Source organism: Hippoglossus stenolepis, chromosome 9, assembly GCF_022539355.2.
Source record: "Hippoglossus stenolepis isolate QCI-W04-F060 chromosome 9, HSTE1.2, whole genome shotgun sequence".
Classification (NCBI taxonomy): domain Eukaryota; kingdom Metazoa; phylum Chordata; class Actinopteri; order Pleuronectiformes; family Pleuronectidae; genus Hippoglossus; species Hippoglossus stenolepis.
Window position 1 is genome coordinate 15,544,166 of NC_061491.1, and position 21,084 is coordinate 15,565,249.

General features: G+C 43.1%; 4 protein-coding genes and 1 non-coding gene across 5 annotated transcripts; 4 read left to right on the forward strand and 1 right to left on the reverse strand.

Moving 5' to 3' along the window:
* Positions 1-203: 203 nt before the first annotated feature.
* Positions 204-276, reverse strand: trnak-uuu. Its single transcript has one exon. It is a non-coding gene; the product is annotated as a tRNA-Lys (tRNA).
* A 74-nt stretch (positions 277-350) lies between these two features.
* On the forward strand, positions 351-3,480 carry LOC118115057 (glutamyl-tRNA(Gln) amidotransferase subunit C, mitochondrial). Its single transcript, XM_035165982.2, has 5 exons — positions 351-913; positions 1,780-1,830; positions 2,391-2,560; positions 2,732-2,835; positions 2,980-3,480. The coding sequence occupies exons 1-5, from the start codon at positions 737-739 to the stop codon at positions 3,039-3,041; spliced, it is 564 nt and encodes a 187-aa protein (XP_035021873.1). The 5' UTR covers positions 351-736; the 3' UTR covers positions 3,042-3,480.
* Positions 3,481-3,829: 349 nt separating this feature from the next.
* LOC118115060 (polyubiquitin-like) lies at positions 3,830-5,217 on the forward strand. Its single transcript, XM_035165987.2, has 2 exons — positions 3,830-4,443; positions 4,543-5,217. The coding sequence occupies exon 2, from the start codon at positions 4,545-4,547 to the stop codon at positions 5,031-5,033; it is 489 nt and encodes a 162-aa protein (XP_035021878.2). The 5' UTR covers positions 3,830-4,443; positions 4,543-4,544; the 3' UTR covers positions 5,034-5,217.
* Positions 5,218-16,555: 11,338 nt separating this feature from the next.
* LOC118115061 (glutamyl-tRNA(Gln) amidotransferase subunit C, mitochondrial-like) lies at positions 16,556-17,709 on the forward strand. Its single transcript, XM_035165988.2, has 3 exons — positions 16,556-16,888; positions 17,060-17,163; positions 17,308-17,709. Exons 1-3 carry the CDS (start codon positions 16,617-16,619, stop codon positions 17,367-17,369), a joined length of 438 nt encoding a protein of 145 aa, XP_035021879.1. The 5' UTR covers positions 16,556-16,616; the 3' UTR covers positions 17,370-17,709.
* An 809-nt stretch (positions 17,710-18,518) lies between these two features.
* On the forward strand, positions 18,519-19,548 carry LOC118115058 (polyubiquitin-like). Its single transcript, XM_035165984.1, has 2 exons — positions 18,519-18,691; positions 18,791-19,548. The coding sequence occupies exon 2, from the start codon at positions 18,793-18,795 to the stop codon at positions 19,282-19,284; it is 492 nt and encodes a 163-aa protein (XP_035021875.1). The 5' UTR covers positions 18,519-18,691; positions 18,791-18,792; the 3' UTR covers positions 19,285-19,548.
* The last annotated feature ends 1,536 nt before the right edge of the window (positions 19,549-21,084 follow it).

Sequence of the window (21,084 nt, forward strand, 5' to 3'; positions counted from 1 at the left end):
TGACCGGACTGAATCAGACGGTGGTGACAGTTTCATCGGTAAGGAAGAGAGAGTACAGCAGGTGAGTGTGCACTAGTTTTATAAAAATACAATAAATCATATATATAAATATATGTATAATCAGTTGCACATTGGTGCTCCGGTGTTTGTCTGTACTGATCCTGATTCATACAGTAAAATTTAAATTTAAAAAGTGAGCTTTTCGCCCGAACAGGGACTTGAACCCTGGACCCTCAGATTAAAAGTCTGATGCTCTACCGACTGAGCTATCCGGGCGCTCTAAAGCACATTGGTATAGAAGTTCTATTTAAAAAAACAGTATTGCTTAACAAAATGGAGGGAGAAATTTCTCGGTTATTACATAGACGTGTCTACGCGGACGACAGCATTCGACATATGCATTGGCGGTTCATGATATCACAATATTTGTTCAGTAAACGTGCTCTTTACGAATATCTGCTAATATATGTATCTCATAATCAACGTGGTAATGTGGCTTCATGTTCAAGAAACGCTCTTTGTATTCAACTAAAGCCCTGAATTGAGCTTAAACGAAGGAGGAAGTACGTGGAGGTTAAATCTCTTGTTTCTCTTGGGCTAGCTAGCACCGGGTCGTTAGCATCCGCCATATGAAGCTGGTTTAAACCTTCCTGCTTAGGTTAGTGAAGACTGAGGAAATGTGAGATCGGTTTTCTTCTACATCTCCAACGCAGTCGTGAAGGGAATAGTGTTGAAAATGTCCGTGTTTAGCCTCGCTGCAACGCGCACCTGTCGTGGTTTGTCACTGAGAAACATCAGGCCTCCACTGAAGCTAACAAGCTCAACTGAAACAACAAAGTATGGACACTTGAACCTGCAGAGCCACATCTCCACTGTAACACGCGTGTTCAGCTCTGCACCACACAACCCAAAGGTTAGTCCATGCTAGTTTGTTAGGCAGTTAAAGGTCCAGTGTGTAGGATTAAGGTGAAAGGGATCTATTGGCAGAAATTGAATATGACATAATCCGAGTGATGTTTTGATCCAAATTGTTGTTTTCTATCCCTTTTACATTTAAAAAACGTATATTTATGTTGGAGCGGGTCCTCTCTATGGAGGCCGCCATGTTTTTTACAGTCAATAACAACTAAAGGCTACCATAGATTCTCTTTCATGTTTAGAAGGGGAGGGTGAGGTGAGGGATATTCAGGGGCAACATGCAACTTCAGATCAAATCTAATTTTATTTGTATAGCCCATATTCACATATCATAATTTGTCTTATAGGGCTTAACAAGGTGCAACATCCACTGTCCTTAACCCTCAACAAGAGTAAGGCAGAACTCCCAAAGAATTAACAGGGGACAAAAACGTAGAAACCTCAGAGAGAGCCCCATGTGAGGGATCCCTCTCCCAGGACGGACAGAAGTGCAATAGATGCAACGTGTAACTGAGAACATCATCAAAATAACAATATTCACAACATTGATAAGAAGAAACAGTTTGTAAAATAATGGAGAAGTGTGTCAAACTGTCAATGTTTAAAGTATTTATACATAAGAAAATGTCTGGAAGAGATGAAGGGAGCAGCAATGACAAATGATTTGAGGAGTTATTGTCAGTAATGGTGGAGTATGTGAGGAGGCGTATTGTATGTTAAGCAGTCTTAGTCCATGATCAGCTGCTACCACAATCATGATCCATCACCACTAGATGTCACTAAATACTACACACTGAACCTCTAGTGCAGGACATTGATTCACTGTTGGTCTTGTTTCCTGGTTGTTTGTCTCTGCTCCAGGTGCCTGAGTTTGCAACATGGGAACCAGTACCAGAGGACCAACGACCCCCGGTAATGTCCTCATTACTGGGTGCTTGTGATGAGTTTGAAATTCATGCCCATTTAGTTTAAAATCCCAGGTTCTGCTTTCTGTTATCAGTCATTTTCACATAGGTATGTGAATGTAATGTAAAATATAGATTTCAATATAAGTTATAGGAGACAAAATCTGTTGTCAAGATGTACAAACATATATTCAGCAGTTTATCTGTAGCCAACATGAGACAATGTGCAATACAAACTTTATGGAAGCCCGTTTCTGCCACTTTGTTAGTAAGTTATTATAATGAGAAATTCTCAAAAAATATGACTTAGTTACTTAAAATCATGTCTCAATATCACGTGTTAGAAACTCATAATAATTAAACAAGTTCATAAAATGAATTTACATGTAATAAACCAGCAGATTACCAAAGGTCAGACAGGCTGGGTCATGAGTCATGGAAGTGTTTGGTGATTAGACATTATTAATGGATTTAACGGTTTTATTCAAAGGTTATTTACAGCTTCAGGTTTTTTTAAGTGGTGGTGAATTGTACACATTTCTCACCAACACCTCTTTGATTTTACAGCCCACACAAATCCCTGCAGACCTCGTGGACAAACTGGAGCGACTGGCCTTGGTTGATTTCCGGACCAAACAGGGTCTGGCCTGTTTGGAGAAAGCGATACGGTTTGCAGATCAGCTTCATGTGGTTGACACGTCGGGGATTGAGCCCATGGATTCAGTCCTGGAGGACAGGTATGGTACACTTCTGACAAGGCCTGCATATACCAAAAGTTTTCTGTGATGTCGGCCACCTCATTGTTTCATCCAAATTGCATAATTAATGAGCAACAACCACAGCTCAATTTAACCTCTTGTGAAGCCCACTGCATGATTGTGTTTATGTTTTATCCATGAACAATTCAGGGCTCTATACCTGAGGAATGACACAGTGATGGAAGGGGACTGTGCTGAGGAACTGCTTCAGCTCTCCAAAAACACAGTGGAAGAATATTTTGTGGCACCACCAGGTGAGAATACACCTGAAAACATTAGTGTTGATTCAGTGATTTCTTGTAAATTATTGAGATGACAATTCAAGTCATTTAAAGATAATTTATCATCAATGTTTTTGCTTGTTGTTGTGAGAATTAAGAACAATTTTCTTCCCACAGGAAATATTCCTTTACCAAAGCGAGAAGAGAGGGCCGCATTACTGAAACACTCAGAGTTCTGATATTTGTGGTCTTTTCCTGGATTTCATTGACATTGTTTTTTTAATTTGGAGAATGGATGTGTCTTCCAAGAATTGCAATATATGATCAATTGACTAAGAAAAAGACTTGGTCTTAGTGTGCTGCTTATCTGCAGCCAATAACAGCTATCAAAAAGCTTTATCAGAAATATATAGTACAGTGCATGTTCTGGAACAGGAAAAATAAAAAGCTGCTTTTCATTTACTTTTAGTTTTACACTTTACTTTTACACTTTTACACAATTTTTTTGTTTCACTATCCTTTCATCAAAATGGTGAGTGAGCAGTATGTGTGGCCAAATAGTGTAATGAGGATATACATTAATTTGATTCTATTTATTAGTTATGATGGATTTATATTATTTTCATGTGTGATTTCTTTGTAATGTTGTTTAACTTTAATAAAAAAAATGTATATATCCCTGTTGCTGTATAACAAATATAAACAAATTATTAATGTGATGAAATTGTACAGTCAAATCTGTCAAAACTTGGATGAACATTCCTATGGCAATTCTTTCCTGATTAGAAACAAGAAAACCCCCTGCTATGATTTCTTCAGCCCCACCCTTTAAAACGTCATTATCAGGTGGTAAAATCTTAAACCTGCCCTGGGGCTTGTGATGATAGCATCATAACAACCATTGATCGATGTCCCTGCTATGCTGGAGGCGGAAGTTTCTGGACATTTCTAGAACCCTGAGGTTTACTCCACCCAAATACTACTCTCTGTGTTCCAATTCAAAGGTTGCTAAGAGTTTCGTGTTGGACAATTTGTGTAATTAGCAGAATTAGCTCAATATCAGGTCAAATGAATATGGAATCACAAGCACAAGCTGTTGAATGGTTGGACAGAAAGAGGAAATGAGATATGTATTTCTTTTATATAAGAAGAATTATTTTAGGATTCCATTTTTAACAGAGACATTTTGCAAAGCTATAGTACTATTGGGACTTTGTATTAACTTCCGTTCATTGTGGACAGCCTAACGTTAACCTCTACCTCAGAAAGGACGTTTGGCCTCAATGGGACCCGTCTTAGGTCCCCATGAGGTCTGCTGGTCCTGATACGGTCAGTGTTTATGCTGGAAAAGGTCCTAAGGAAGTAACAAAAAACATACACACACATACACAGTGGAAGTCCGTGCATCACATGCAAACATCAATGGGAGGAGAATGGAAACTGAAAGTTAGAGACGGAGAGAGGAAAACGAATCTTACGCAGAGGAGAGGGAGCTGATCAGCTGGGCCAGCCTCTATATAAAGTGACGAGTTGATTCTTCAGCTGTTAGTGTTGTTCTTGCTACTGAACATCATCAGCTTCATCATCTGCTGTTTACTGAAGACCAAGTTTTCCTGAGACGCTTCTGCTTTGAATCAAGAGGTGAGGGAACTGTTTTATACTTACACTATTTTACAAGTGAATGTTTATGCCAAAGATGTTATTACAGACTTATTTTAAAATATTTTAATTGTGTTTCAGACATGGATTTAATCATCACTATGATGAACGGGAAGACCGTCACACTGAGGGTGAACCCCCAGGACACGGTGGGCAGCCTGAAACAGGTCCTCCAACAGAAAATGGAGGTGCCCGTTCATGGGCAGAGGCTGGTGTTCGACAACGGCCAGCGGACTGACCTGAGCGACGACCTGCGGACCGTGGGCTCCTACGGGCTGCATGCCGGCTCCAGGCTGTCTCTGCTGGTGATCGAGCCGAGCCCGCCGAGCCCGCCGGCCACCTTCCAGGTGTTGCTGAGGAATGAGAAGAACGTGCTGACCCCCTACGACATCACAAGCGACGAGACCGTGAGCGACTTCAAGCGCAGGGTCCAGTGCAAGGAGGGAGTGGCGGTGACTCAGCAGAGGCTGGTGTACCAGAGCAGGGAGATGACCTCCGGCAAACTGTCCGACTACAACGTGCAGGGCCTGAGCACCATCGAACTGTTAATGCGTCTGAGAGGAGGAAACTGATCATCATCTGATCATCACAGAGCCTTATGACGAGTTCATGATCATTGGAAGTGTCACTAAAAACTGAACCTTTAATTTGTTATTTTCCTTGTGACAATTTTATTTTATGCTAAATGTTCTGTATTTGTTCACTTCAATAAGAAGCCTGTTGTAAATATTTTAATAAAGTGAGTTTCAATGTGAATTTACATGTCTCTTTATTTCCTGTTCTGTGTTTCTAACGCTGGAAGTATCAGTGCTCAGGGGGGTGCAGCACCCCTACTGGCAAAGGGCTGTAACTGCAAGGCTAATCAAAAGTTTATTAACCCTCGTGTTGTTCCTGGGTCGGATTGACCCAGAGTGTGTGTGCGTGCGTGTGATCATCCGCAAGCCCTGGTCGGTCAGGGTTAGGGTGACCCAAGGATTGTCATTATCCAATTTTCCTGGGGGATCATTTAGACCCCCAGAGAGGGCGCTGTGGTGCTCTGTGGGGTCATTTAGACCCACACCTGATTCCAATCGTAATCTAGGTTGGGTACATTAAACCCACAGAGAAGCTGGTGCGCCATTCTCCGTGTGCCACCCTCCCGGACCATGGCACGGTGTCACGTCAGGAGCGTTTCACCAGAGAACAGGTTCTCCAACAGCTATTCTCCCAGCAAACATCCTCTGAACCCGAAGAGGACGCGAAAGACCCAGACCGAGAAGCGGACGGACAAGGAGATGGAGAAGAAGACAGAGGACGGCGACGACGGTGACGAAGACGACGACGGCAACGACGACTACGACCCAGTGGGTGATGCTTCTGCAGATTCGTCACCCTTGGAAGAAGGAGAAGAAGGACAAGACCACGGCGACACCACCACCACCCCCGGACTCGTGGAAAGAGAGACCTTCCCGTCAAGAAACGGGGAAATAACATGGAAAGGGATGGACGAGACCGACCTGCGCGCCTACGTAGGGCTGCGGATCTTAGCCGGTGTATACAGGTCCCGGGGCGAGGCCACCGCCAGCCTGTGGGACGCCGAGAGCGGCCGACGATATTTCGTGCCACGATGCCCTAAAATCTCCCTCTCTTGGGGGGTTGCGGAAGGGAAGAGAGGTGTTCTCATCCAAGTTCGCGTTCACGCCCACCGCCACTCTGGTGTCCTACATCCCAAAGAAAAGCAGGAACGTGGTGCTCCTGAGCACGCGGCACGCCGAGGCCGACGTCAGCGACCGCGAGGACGGGAAACCGGTCATCGTCCTGGACTATAACCGCAACAAAGGTGGCGTGGACAACCTAGACAAGGTGATCGGAACATACAGCTGCAGGAGGATGACCCAAGCTGGCCCAACATTCTCGACGTCTCTTCCTACAACGCCTTCGTGATATGGGAGAGATCAACCCAGACTGGATGCCGGGCAAGCGGAACAAGCGGAGGGTGTTCCTAGAGCAGCTGGGAAAGGCTCTCGTGACTCTGTTCATCGCACGAAGGGAGCGCATCTCCCGCACGGAAGCGTCCGCCGCGGTTGTGAAGGCTGTAAAAGCCGCCGCCGCCGCACAGAGAGCTCTTGACCACGACGACGACGCTCGACCCGAGTGTCCGGCCTCCTCCATAGCCCTAGCAGCAGCCCCGCTCGGGGCGAGTAAGAGGAAGAGGTGTCAGATATGCCCCAGGAAAAGGGACTGTAAAACTCACACCGTGTGCCGTGGGTGTAACAAATACATCTGCAAGGGCTGCTCACTTGTCTATTGCCCTACGTGTGCGTCCTAATATGGGGTGGGCTATGTGAGGGGGCCAACAGCCGGGGGAAGCAGGGACAACACAAGGGTTAAACAAATCAAATACAAAATCAACCCTTTTGAGTAACATTTCGAGAGTAGCATAGCAGTAGGCCTAACATTTTTAATTTCATAATTTTTTATAATATTTGATTGTATAACAAGAGTATTCAGTGTATATATCTGATGATAGTCGTGGTAATGGTGGCGCATATATTTTTAAAGATTTCCATTGATATGAAATTTTGGCTGCAGCACTGATGTGACTTTATTAAATAGACCTTTTCTCAGCACCCCCTGCATCCTTGGAACAAACCACAAGACACTGGCAATTGTCGTGGCAATTTCTACAATCCCACTCTGACAACGAGGAACGAGACACAATTCTCTTACAGTATTGTCACACTTTAATGCTCAGAGCATGGTGCATACGACAAAGGTTAGTTTGTAATATGCACACCGATGGGAAACAGTTCTTTGTCTTTATACATTTGGCTCATCCCTCCCACTCTGGTTGGGTTTGTTACAAAGTCAAAGGTCAGGATCTTCTGATGACATCAAGGCAACAATGCCTTAGTTAAAGCAATCAGGCCAAGATTCATTCAGTTGTACAGGATACAGCATGATCAAGGTTACATTGTATGAGATTCAATCATGATCAATCAAAGGGGAAATTAACATGATCATATTGTGGTCAAAATGTTACATTTCCCTTACAATCCCCCCTTTTGATCATGTTGGATCAACGCTTAAAGTAAACACTTTATAAGGTGGGGGAATACCACTGTCAGGGGTTGACCGATTGAGGTTACTTCAGTTGTGTGCCAAGATCATCAACATTAGATGGTGGAATCCAGTCTGGGATAGGGTAGAGGTCAATTTGCATAGCAGTAACAATGGCCTTAGTGCATTGTTTGTGTATCAGACCAATCATACAAGTGATAACAGAAATAGCAATCAAAAACATGACAATGCTTACAATCAATGTGCGAAAGAACGATGTACCCATGGATGACAGGGGGCCAAACACCTTCGAAAAAGGGTCCCACCCATGCACATCATGCAGATCTTTTATCCTTTGTTCAGTATTCTGTTTTAGCTTAGTTATCTCTGCGTCATTACTAGCAATATAGGAACAACATTCAGTATGAATAACTTGACATACACCACCCTGAGAGGCCAGCAAAAGGTCCAAGGCCATTCTGTTTTCTGTTGCTACCCGTGCTACATCGTCTAAGCGCCTTGATGTAGCTGTTATGGTGACTGTAGAAAGATTCATGTGACGTTCTAACACTGTGGATAGTGACTGAATCTCTTCTTGGGACATAAACACCCCATATGAGGGTATTAGGAGTCCTAATACACGTTGGGTGGTTGTTATTGTGCGTCTGGCCCTGCGGTGGAGTGATGATAGCTCTGCTGCAGATACTTCTCTGATTAGGGGTACTAAAAATGGACTGTCTGTTAAAAGAAACAGTCTTTGTTTGATTACAATAAGTAATATTTGCTGTAATTATGTGGCTAGGATCCTGTACACATAAAGAAACATTTGACAGAGGATGCACTCGCAGAGGAGGCCAAGCGACTGAACAGTTGCGGGCTGAGGATTTAGCTGAAAATATAGGCTTTGAACAATTACGTACATTTAAATCCTAAGAACATTATTTGGGTTTGAGTTTTCCACGGGGCTATCCACACTCCTGCCATGATGCTATAAGTATATTCTGTATTGCTTACTGGCCAGCATTCTGTCTCATTGCAGCTAGCAGGCACAGCTAGGAATTCTACACGATGTTGGACCATTGCATGCACAATGGTCTCGAACTTGGATATTTTCCACAGTACTGCAGTTTTTAACTCACTTGGTCTGTAGCGCTCTGTTAAATTCTGATAAGATAAAATAAATGATGTCCATTTCACTCAGGTCGGTTATGATGAGTTAGCCCTGGAATATAACAGTCTGAGAAGGTCTCTGTAATTTTGCAACTTTAAATACTTTAAGGTCTGCTACTGATAATGGTACAGGCATTACCATAGGTGTCTGTGATAATGTAGGTAAATGTTGGCAGATCCTGCAATCAGAAATGTTTGGGCAGTAAACCCATACTTGCATCATAGTGATGGCTAAATTGTCTTTATCAATTATGTATCGTCTCCTTCGCTTGTATTGTTGATTTGCAGGAGGTGTGGACTTTGTTGTGTTTTTACAAATTTGTGACTGGTGCCCTGGTGGCCAATCGGCGTCCATACGGCATGTAGGTCGTTCCTTGTGTTTTTGACACCAGATTACAGATTGTTTCAGATATTTAGCTGTGTTGAGATCATTGTACGGCAACATGTTGTTCGTTCAAGATCACGGACTGTCTCCCCAAAGGGGTGCTGGAGTCTGTAGTCAGGCATTGATATTTAGCCCTAACCCTCCCCTTTTTTTCTTTTTTTTTTTTAGTTCCTTCAGTCTTCTTTTTGATGTTTCTTCCTTGGTCTGCAACAGCTGTTGGTTGTTGGTAGGTTTTTTACACCTCAGTGAGAGCAGCCGTCTTTCTTCTGCTTCTGTTCCTCGTCTGTGAGTGGAGCGGGACTCTCTCCCTGGGCCTCCGTCTCAAGTGGCGGCACCTTTCTGCAATGGCTGGCGTGTGTCCCGGTGGTTCTTTCTTTCACATTAACCGCTGTAGGTTATCAGCACCCAGTCTCCTGGTTTCAGGTTATGCAACTGGCCCTCTGCTGGTTGCGGTAGTGTTGCTTTTACCTGTGTGTATAAGGCTCAACATTTTGGTTAAGTGCACACAGTAACTAAGCATCACATCTTCTAGGAGTTCTGAGTTGAGGACTTGATTTTCTTGGGGGAGGGCCATCCCCGTATTCATAGGTCTGCCTGGAAGAATTTCAAATGGTGACAGACCTGTTCTGGCCCTTCCCCTCTCTCTCATGGCCATTAACACTACCGGTAGTGCTTTTATCCATGAGAGTCCTGTGTCACAGCATTTGACCAGTTTGTTTTTAATTGTTCCATTTTCTCTTTCAACTGCTCCACCACTCTGTGGATGATAGGTGCAATGCTGTTTCAGATTGATACCTAAAAATGTTGAAAGTTGATTATTTGCATTATTTACAAAAGTTCCGTTATCACTGTTGATTTTATGTGGGATTCCCAATGGGGAAATGATTTCTCGCACTAACACCTTTGCCACTGCAGAGGCATCTGCTTTACCTGTAGGGAAAACTTCAACCCATTTAGAAAACATGTCAACAGCCACAAGACAATATTTCTTTCCTTCACATGGTGTTAGTTCAATGAAATCCATTTGCAAGTGATCAAACGGTTGGCCAGGGGCTTGTATGTCCTGGCCTCTTGTAGTGTTGCTTGTCAGACAAATTAAACATTTTGGAAAAAAAACATTGTGAGTAATTTGTGAAACCCGACAATTTTCAATAAAAACAAAAAACAAACAAACAACAAATAAACATTTAAACAGACATGGACGGCCGTCCTCAGATTGACATACATTGTTAACATATGTACATTCAGCCCTTTTACAGGCTGCTTTCTCTATGTTGTTAGCATGGCTCTGTGCTTCTGCTAAATCTGTGAGAGAAAGGCAAGAGGAGTATCAATCAATTGTGACATTTACAGTATGTTGGTTAGTTGTGCCGCTTCCTTTGCTGCTGTATCTGCTTGAGCATTACCTGTTGAAACAGAATCACTTTTAGTGTGAGCCTCACACTTACAGACAGATATCGCTGTAGGGAGTAAAATGGCTGTTAATAGAATTAGGTTGTTGCTCTAGCAGAATAGAAGATACAGAATATGGCACTAACAATGTGACCTCTTGATATCCTTTCTGCTTAGACAGAGAGGCTGACCCAATGCCAAGCTATCTAATTTTTTTTTAATTTTTTTAGGAGAAATACGCCACTGGTCGTTGTACTCTACTGTTGTCATGAAACCCCCTTTCTCATTTACAGTCTGTGTAAATGATCTGTTTTGATCCGGTAGTCCCAGTGTAGGTGTAGAAGTCAGTCTGTTGTAGCTGGGTAAATGCTGTGTCAGCGTCTGTCGTCCACGTCAGGTTGTCTGTTGGTCTCAGTCCTTGGCCATGCATAACATACAAGAGTGGAGCCTCCAGGGATGCATAATCACAGATCCACTGTCTACAGTAGCCTGTCATCCCTAAAAATTACATTAATTGTCTTTTGGTACGCGGTTTTGGAATCTTGAGGATGGCTTCCACTCGTTTTGAGCTCAATGTTTTACCGCTGCTAGAAATTTCGTGTCCTAGGAAAGTTACACTTTTCTGGACAAATTGCAGCTTAGCCAGGCTGGCCTTGTGGCCCTGGTCTGCAAGATATTTTAGCAATGCTACTGTGTCGACTTTTACAGGCCTGTTTTGTTGGTGAACAAATCATCAACATATTGTATCAGCGCGCTTCCCGCTGGTAACTACAAGTCCTCAAGACTTGCATATAACACCTGTGAGTCGACTGCAGGGGATTCCACAAAACCTTGGGACATACATCTAAATGTATATGATTTGCCCTGGAATGTGAAAGCAAACCAATACTGAGAGTCCGGATGAACTGGGACACTGAAAAATGCATTAGCCAAATCAACAATTGAAAAAAAAACCCACGTGCTTTCTGGTGGAACTAGAGAAACTTGTATATTATCTTTCTCTCTTTTTTTTAAATTTTAATTCATTTAATAGGCATTCTTACTGGTGAGTGTGCACATGGAATGATGACTCCGGTTTTTACCAGGTTTTTAAATACTGGTGTTATCCCTGCTACTGCTTCTGGTTTGAGTGGATGTTGTGCTTGACATAAACGGTATGTGCTCTTTGGTGTCACATTGAGAGGTTCAGTCTCTTTAACTAATCCCAGATCATACTTATCATTAGCCCATAACTTTTGTTGCACTTCTTGTAACTCTGAAGAGTCAATGGTTAACTGAGAAAAATGTATCCAAACCTTTTGTTTAAATTTAGCAGTTTGTGCTAAATGCACAGTTCGTTTTCCCCCAGAAAAGTGCTCTGAAATGGGCATCTGTATGTTTGCATTCGGGGTGAATATTGAATTCCTTCTCCCCTATCCTCCCATGTACAATCTCGTGAACACCGAGTGACCCAGGGTGCCAAATTTTCCCACTGCACATCATTTGCTTTAGCTAGAGACACATGTGGTGATGAGTTATGTATATTAAAGAATTTGGCTACTGCGGGGGTCAACACAACAGTCAATGCGCACATTCTATTATTGTAATACACCCAATCACTAGTAATAAAATTGCTTTCTTTATCTTCCTGGAACCAGCTTTTTCAAACTCTGTGTCTGGTCCTTCACTAACTGTGGCTGTGCAATGTAAATCAGGTGCTTGCATGACGTCGTGTGTGTGTGCTATTTCAAGCAGATCTTAGGTTATGTACCTGGGCCCCGAGGGTAACAGGTCCCATTGGTATATGTACAGTGGCTTACCATGATCTGGTTGTACATATTCATCTGGGATATCTCATGTTCTGGTGACTTTAACCCCTTCCTCTGTACAATGCAAAATCAAGCCTAAAACACACATTAGGTCTCTTGCTAACAAATTTACAAGTCAACATTTACTTTTTATATCCCCATCTGTTTTGGTAACAGACAGTGGTGTGGTAAATGATTATTTAATTGTGGTGCCTGATGCCCCAACAGTGAAAATATATATACCACTCAATTTTGGAAGATCATTTTTGTTTTATGGCCCCAGAATCAACCAGAAATGTGATATTTTGCCTGCTACCTGTAGAGTTATTTCAGGTAAAACTTCAGATCCACTTGTTTTTTTTGTCATGTTAAACAATTCTTTGTAATGTTTGTACGTGTATGTGGTGTTGGGGGTGCGTTCACCTGAATCTGGAGTCTCCTCTGCCTCTGCCGCAAGCCATGCCTCATCCTCTGTGCAGTCTCGCGGGATAAGTGAAAAGAAGTCCAGTGGATCCCCTTTCAGCCTTGTTCTGTTACAGTCTCTCGCACAGTGCTCAGGGTCTTCTGGTGGCAACATTCAGCTGTTTTCTTTGAAGACTTTCATCAATCTGACCACCTATTCAGCAGGCTGTTCTCATAAAGTCTCTCCACATGTCCGCGATAAACAGCATCTGTTCTCCAGTCATAGCGCATGTCTGTCTCTGGCCAGTCTCCTTATACTTTGCCCCATTTCAGTTTCATGCTGTGGAGCAAGAGACTTCTGGTTTCTCTCAAATTCTGCCTTTACTGTTGTACAATTTGGGCCAGTACTTCAACAACTGCAGCCCATCCTTGTGTGGCTATGTCTGGCAGTTCACTGGAAATTCAGCGCATCTCCTCTGGTGTCCAGGCTCTGTAGACATACATCACTGCATCGGCGTCTGCTCTTGGATTAGGCACCTCAATCATTGGGAGATTGTGGACGTCTCGTGCTCTTGTTCTTGTGGATATGGGACTTGTGCCGCGATGGTTGCAGCGGCCTCACTATGGGGTTGGAGCGGAAGCTGCGCCTGATTTGGTGTTCTGTTGCGGCTGACTGTACTTGGATGTCTCGGTATGAGATAGCAGGCTGTTGGTTCAGGTGACTCTGATATGCGGCTGAGGCAGGGAGGAGATCCAGTTCTTTCTGTGAATGTGAGAGCTGAGGACATTGATTAGTTTCCCTCCCCTCCCTCTTGCGCCCCTGCTCACTACTTTGTTGTCGGTGTCTTTTCTTTTTTTTTTCTGATTCACACATCATAAATGCTCTCTGATTTATTTTATTTTATTTTACCCTTTATTTTGTCATATTTTCCCAATTTATTTTGGAGCGTCTGTATATGATTTATACTAAAACTACCATTCTCAGAAAATTCAAACTTTCCTACCCACAACAGAAGCTGTTTACAGGAGTCATCACCATGTTTCTCACACATAATTTTTGCACATCCCATTAGATCAGAAACTTCAGTAAAAGGTTTGCTACTAAGTTTCCCCATTTCGATATTAATTCGCAGTCACTCACTTACCAGCAAACAGAGATCTCTCTCAGACATGACATTCATTGATATTATTCATTATTTCCTTTATCAATGGGTCGTCACCCCTAAGTAATGTCACTCTACCTCAGACGTCACCCCGTGGTCTTCAATACTGTATCCTCCTTAAAAAATTTTAGATGCCGTATCGAACTATCTTCATTCCAAGATCTCACAAGCAGCCTCTTCTCACCCTGGGAGTCGATTACGACTTGCCCTCAGGAGAGAAAGACTTCTGGTTCTTGGGCAATTTAGAATCCCCTCACCGACTGCGCGCAGATTTATACTTGGTCTTGAAAGTGGTTTGAAGCGTGAATGAGTTAGGCATCCCGGACGAGCCCCCAAATTGTCGTGGCAATTTCTACAATCCCACTCTGACAACGAGGAACGAGACACAATTCTCTTACAGTATTGTCACACTTTAATGCTCAGAGCATGGTGCATACGACAAAGGTTAGTTTGTAATATGCACACCGATGGGAAACAGTTCTTTGTCTTTATACATTTGGCTCATCCCTCCCACTCTGGTTGGGTTTGTTACAAAGTCAAAGGTCAGGATCTTCTGATGACATCAAGGCAACAATGCCTTAGTTAAAGCAATCAGGCCAAGATTCATTCAGTTGTACAGGATACAGCATGATCAAGGTTACATTGTATGAGATTCAATCATGATCAATCAAAGGGGAAATTAACATGATCATATTGTGGTCAAAATGTTACATTTCCCTTACACAACGCATAGTTAAAACTGACTGTGATACAATTGCTCCTTTGTAACAATCCTGTCTGTTTGAGCAAGTCTGTTTTATCACCACATGTTCCAGCTCACAACTGTCTTCATATCTGTTGTATAGGACTGGTTGACCTTCCTGTAAACTCACCTCCCTACCAACTCTTCCTTTCACTGTCTGACCTTGGGTGGATACACTCCCACCACACACTCATACAACACCAAGCACTTCTTCTTCTTCTTCTTCTTCATGGGCTCCTGAACAGTGTGAAGTCAGATCTGCTTAAATAAACCTCTTGATGACAACGTTTATGAACATCATTTCATTTTTTTCACGACACTGACATTATATATAAATCAAGACTTACTATGACATCATCAAGATGCTGACAGTGCTTTGTAAGATTGTACATTGATTTAAATGTTCAGATTTTTTTTTACCAACTCATATTATATTATTATATTAAATTCTGAGATGAAAAAAAGATGAGTGATTTGCCAGATTTGCACATCACTGTTTATCTGAGGAGAAAAAGAAAAACCAGATAAAATAGTCCTGATTTATATTTATTTATCAATTTCATCTGACATCTATTGCTATTGATGCAGTGTGTTGGGACAGAGGATGAAAGTCACTGTAATGGCAGTAAATATATTTTTTTAAGTGATTCACATTATTTGTCATGTGTCCTGTTTCCACTGTAATGTTTATCTTTAATAAAACAAAGTATTTCTTTGTTTCTTTTTTGTTTCTGAAAAATTGTAAGAAGTCCAAATGAAACTAGACTCGAACGTGTGACTCACAAACATGTATTTAATGTCGGCCTCACCTGTTTGTTAAGCCTGGATCATCATCTAGTTCATTCCAAACATGCCTCAACATGTTAATGACACTCACAACACAAGGCCTTGTCACATCTGAGTGATGTGCGGAGAATAGAAACTGAAAGTTATCAAGTCAGGAAACAGAAAATGACACAAGAGGGGTGGATGTTGATCCGCTGAGTCAGCATGAGTATAAACTGTGATGAGTTCAAAATATATCTGACATCAGCCCAACTACAAACATATCAGATGACTGGGAAACAAGAGCATAATAGATCCATGAACCAGTCATCATTCTACAGGACCCTGACAGGGACAAAGCTTGAAAGTAAAGTCCCAAAACAAATTGACATGTCTCTCCCATAGACTGTATATAAAATATCTCAGTGTGAGAGGAGGCTGAGGAAACGTTCACAAAGCTGAGATATCATGAAGTTATTATACATTCTTTTATTCAATTTTTATTGTTATTTCAAAAACTCAGTGCTTTATTTGAGCAGGACGGACAGATGTGCAATAGATACAACGTGTAACTGAGAACATCAGCAAAATAACAATATTTACAACATTGATAAGAAAAAACAGTTTGTAGAATAATGGAGAAGTGTGTCAAAATGTAAAAGTTTAAGTATTTATACATAAGAAAATGTCTGGAAGACATGAAGGGAGCAGCAATGACAAATGATTTGAGGAGTTATTGTCAGTAATGGTGGAGTATGTGAGGAGGCGTATTGTATGTCAAGCAGTCTTAGTCCATGATCAGCTGCTACCACAATCATGATCCATCACCACTAGATGTCACTAAATACTACACAATGAACCTCTAGTGCAGGACATTGATTCACTGTTGGCCTTGTTTCCTGGTTGTTTGTCTCTGCTCCAGGTGCCTGAGTTTGCAACATGGGAACCAGTACCAGAGGATCAACTACCCCTGGTAATGTCCTCATTATAATATTCAAAATCTGTTGTCAAGATGTACAAACATGTATTCAGCAGTTTATCTGTAGCCAACATGAGACAATGTGCAATACAAACTTTATGGAAGCCCGTTTCTGCCACTTTGTTAAAAGTCCTGTAAGTTATTATAATGAGAAATTCTCAAAAAATATGACTTAGTTACTTAAAATCATGTCTCAATATCACGTGTTAGAAACTCCTAATAATTAAACAAGTTCATAAAATGAATGTACATGTAATAAACCAGCAGATTACCAAAGGTCAGACAGGCTGGGTCATGAGTCATGGAAGTGTTTGGTGATTAGACATTATTAATGGATTTAACGGTTTTATTCAAAGGTTATTTACAGCTTCAGGTTTTTTTAAGTGGTGGTGAATTGTACACATTTCTCACCAACACCTCTTTGATTTTACAGCCCACACAAATCCCTGCAGACCTCGTGGACAAACTGGAGCGACTGGCCTTGGTTGATTTCCGGACCAAACAGGGTCTGGCCTGTTTGGAGAAAGCGATACGGTTTGCAGATCAGCTTCATGTGGTTGACACGTCGGGGATTGAGCCCATGGATTCAGTCCTGGAGGACAGGTATGGTACACTTCTGACAAGGCCTGCATATACCAAAAGTTTTCTGTGATGTCGGCCACCTCATTGTTTCATCCAAATTGCATAATTAATGAGCAACAACCACAGCTCAATTTAACCTCTTGTGAAGCCCACTGCATGATTGTGTTTATGTTTTATCCATGAACAATTCAGGGCTCTATACCTGAGGAATGACACAGTGATGGAAGGGGACTGTGCTGAGGAACTGCTTCCGCTCTCCAAAAACACAGTGGAAGAATATTTTGTGGCACCACCAGGTGAGAATACACCTGAAAACATTAGTGTTGATTCAGTGATTTCTTGTAAATTATTGAGATGACAATTCAAGTCATTTAAAGATAATTTGTCATCAATGTTTTTGCTTGTTATTGTGAGAATTAAGAACAATTTTCTTCCCACAGGAAATATTCCTTTACCAAAGCGAGAAGAGAGGGCCGCATTACTGAAACACTCAGAGTTCTGATATTTGTGGTCTTTTCCTGGATTTCATTGACATTGTTTTTTTAATTTGGAGAATGGATGTGTCTTCCAAGAATTGCAATATATGATCAATTGACTAAGAAAAAGACTTGGTCTTAGTGTGCTGCTTATCTGCAGCCAATAACAGCTATCAAAAAGCTTTATCAGATATATATAGTACAGTGCATGTTCTGGAACAGGAAAAATAAAAAGCTGCTTTTCATTTACTTTTAGTTTTACACTTTACTTTTACACTTTTACACAATTTTTTTGTTTCACTATCCTTTCATCAAAATGGTGAGTGAGCAGTATGTGTGGCCAAAGTGTGTAATGAGGATATTCATTAATTTGATAATATGTATTAGTTATGATCGATTTGTATTATTTTCATGTGTGATGTTTTCTTTGTAACGTTGTTTAACTTTAATAAAAAACTTTTTGTCTATCCCTGTTGCTGTATAAAAATATAGACAAATTATTAATGTGATGAAATTGTACAGTCAAATCTGTCAAAACTTGGATGAACATTCCTATGGCAATTCTTTCCATATTAGAAACAAGAAAACCCCCTGCTATGATTTCTTCAGCCCCACCCTTTAAAACGTCATTATCAGGTGGTAAAATCTTAAACTTGCCCTGGGGCTTGTGATGATAGCATCATAACAACCATTGATCGATGTCCCTGATATGCTGGAGGCGGAAGTTTCTGGACATTTCTAGAACCCTGAGGTTTACTCCACCCAAATACTACTCTCTGTGTTCCAATTCAAAGGTTGCTAAGAGTTTCGTGTTGGACAATTTGTGTAATTAGCAGAATTAGCTCAATATCAGGTCAAATGGATATGGAATCACAAGCACAAGCTGTTGAATGGTTGGACAGAAAGAGGAAATGAGATATGTATTTCTTTTATATAATAAGAATTATTTTAGGATACCATTTTTAACACAGACAGTTTGCACAGCTATAGTACTATTGGGACTTTGTATTAACTTCCGTTCATTGTGGACAGCCTAACTTTAACCATGACCTCAGAAAGGAAGTTTGGCCTCATTAGGACCCGTCTTTAGTCCCCATGAGGTCTGCTGGTCCTGATACGGTCAGTGTTTATGCTGGAAAAGGTCCAAAATAAGTAACAAAACACGAACAGGAAAACGAATCTTACTCAGAGGGGAGGGAGCTGATCAGCTGGGCCAGCCTCTATATAAAGTGACGAGTTGATTCTTCAGCTGTTAGTGTTGTTCTTGCTACTGAACATCATCAGCTTCATTATCTGCTGTTTACTGAAGACCAAGTTTTCCTGAGACGCTTCTGCTTTGAATCAAGAGGTGAGGGAACTGTTTTATTCTTACACTATTTTACACGTGAATGTTTATGCCAAAGAGTTTATCACAGACTTATTTTAAAATGTTTTAATTGTGTTTCAGACATGGATTTAATCATCACTATGCTGAACGGGAAGACTGTAGACACACTGAGGGTGGACCCCCAGGACACGGTGGGCAGCCTGAAACAGGTCCTCCAACAGAAAATGGGTGTGCCCGTTGAGAGGCAGAGGCTGGTGTTCGACAACGGCCAGCTGATTGACCTGAGCGACGACTTGCGGACCGTGGGCTCCTACGGGCTGCATGCCGGCTCCAGGCTGTCTCTGCTGGTGATCGAGCCGAGCCCGCCGAGCCGGCCGGCCACCTTCCAGGTGTTCCTGAGGAATGAGAAGAACGAGGAGACCCCCTACGACATCACAAGCGACGAGACCGTGAGCGACTTCAAGCACAGGGTCCAGTGCAGGGAGGGAGTGGCGGTGACTCAGCAGAGGCTGGTGTTCCAGGGCAGGGAGATGACCGCCGGCAAACTGTCCGACTACAACGTGCAGGCCCAGAGCACCATCGAACTGTTAATGCGTCTGAGAGGAGGAAACTGATCATCATCTGATCATCACAGAGCCTTAAACACAGTGCTCACTATTTGTTTTATATTTTAACAACACATTCCAACATAAATATATGTTTCTTTTACATGAGCATCCATACAATCTTTTTGGGGGGAAATTGAGGAAAATGTTAAACCAGAAGCCTAAATAGATACAAGCTCTCCAGCGAGTTTGTTACAAATATGTTCGGAACTTTTTCTGTAATCCTGCTGTGATTTTTATGTCTTGGCTTAATAAAGTGAGTTTCAATGTGAATTTACATGTCACTTTATTTCCTGTTCTGTGTTTCTAACGCTGGAAGTATCAGTGCTCAGGGGGTTGCAGCATCCCTACTGGCAAAGGGCTGTAACTGCAAGGCTAATAAAAAGTTGATTAACCCTTGTGTTGTCCCTGCTTCCCCCGGGTGTTGGCCCCCTCACATAGCCCACCCCATATTAGGACGCACACGTAGGGCAATAGACAAGTGAGCAGCCCTTGCAGATGTATTTGTTACACCCGCAGCACACAGTGTGAGTTTTACAGTCCTTTTTCCTGGGGCATATCTGACACCTCTTCCTCTTACTCACCAGCTTGGGTCATCCTCCTGCAGCTGTACGTTCCGATCACCTTGTCTAGGTTGTCCACGCCACCTTTGTTGCGGTTGTAGTCCAGGACGATGACCGTTTTCCCGTCCTCGCGGTCGCTGATGTCGGCCTCGGCGTGCCGCGTGCTCAGGAGCACCACGTTCCTGCTTTTCTTTGGGATGTAGGTCACCAGAGTGGCGGTGGGCTTGAATGCGAACTTGGATGAGAACACCTCTCTTCCCTTGACCGCGAGCAGCCCGGTCGGGAGCTCGGGCTTGTTCTTCCGAACCGTGCCGACCACGGTGAGCTTCCTCTCCAGGAGCTGCCGCGCGAGTTCGTAGGAGGTGAAGTAATTGTCGCACGTGACGTTACGACCGTGCAGTCCCTCCGTTACATCGAGCACTACCCGCAACCCCAGGTTCCGTTCTGGGCGTCCGCCGCTCAGCTTTCCGGTGTACACTTGCATCTTCCAAGCGTAGCTGGATTTCGCATCGCAGGCCACCCACGACTTGATCCCATATTTCGCCGGCTTGCTGGGCATGTACTGACGGAACGGACACCGGCCTAGGGAGAAAAACAGGAGAAGAGATGAGAGGAGCTGAGATGAGGACGAGGACTAGCAGCCGCTATCTACATAACATAACAATAATATTTTTGTTAAAAAACGAAAAAAAGGACTAACCTCTGAACGGAACCAGTTGCTCGTCCACGGTCACTTCGGGCCCCGGGTTGTAGAGGTGCGGTAGCCGCACCCCCCACGCGTCCCAGACCTCTCGCATGGCCGCCAATTTGTCCGTGGCTCGTCTCGTGCGTCTCGTCTCGCGGTCGTCGAAGCGCAGCAGTCTGGAGTACGTGTGGAAGAGTTTTAGGGGCATCGTGGCACGAAATATCGCCCGGCCGCTCTCGACGTCCCACAGGCTGGCGGCGGCCTCGCCCCGGGACCTGTACACGCCCGCTAAGATCAGCAGCCCTACGTAGGCGCGCAGGTCGGTCTCGTCCATCCCTTTCCATTCGTCGCCGTATTTTCGACGACCCTCCCGATTCGTCATCTCCAGGATGATGTTCTCTACCGTCGGCGTGATGAACAGGCGGAACGTCGAGGCTAGGTCACCGGTGCGGGACGTCGCGTGGATCGTGGGGCCCCGGGGGACCCCGCTTTGAGCCGCACCAGAGATTGAGGAAGAGGAGGAGGAGGAGCAGTGGCCCTCCTCTCGGCCGTACGCCCTCG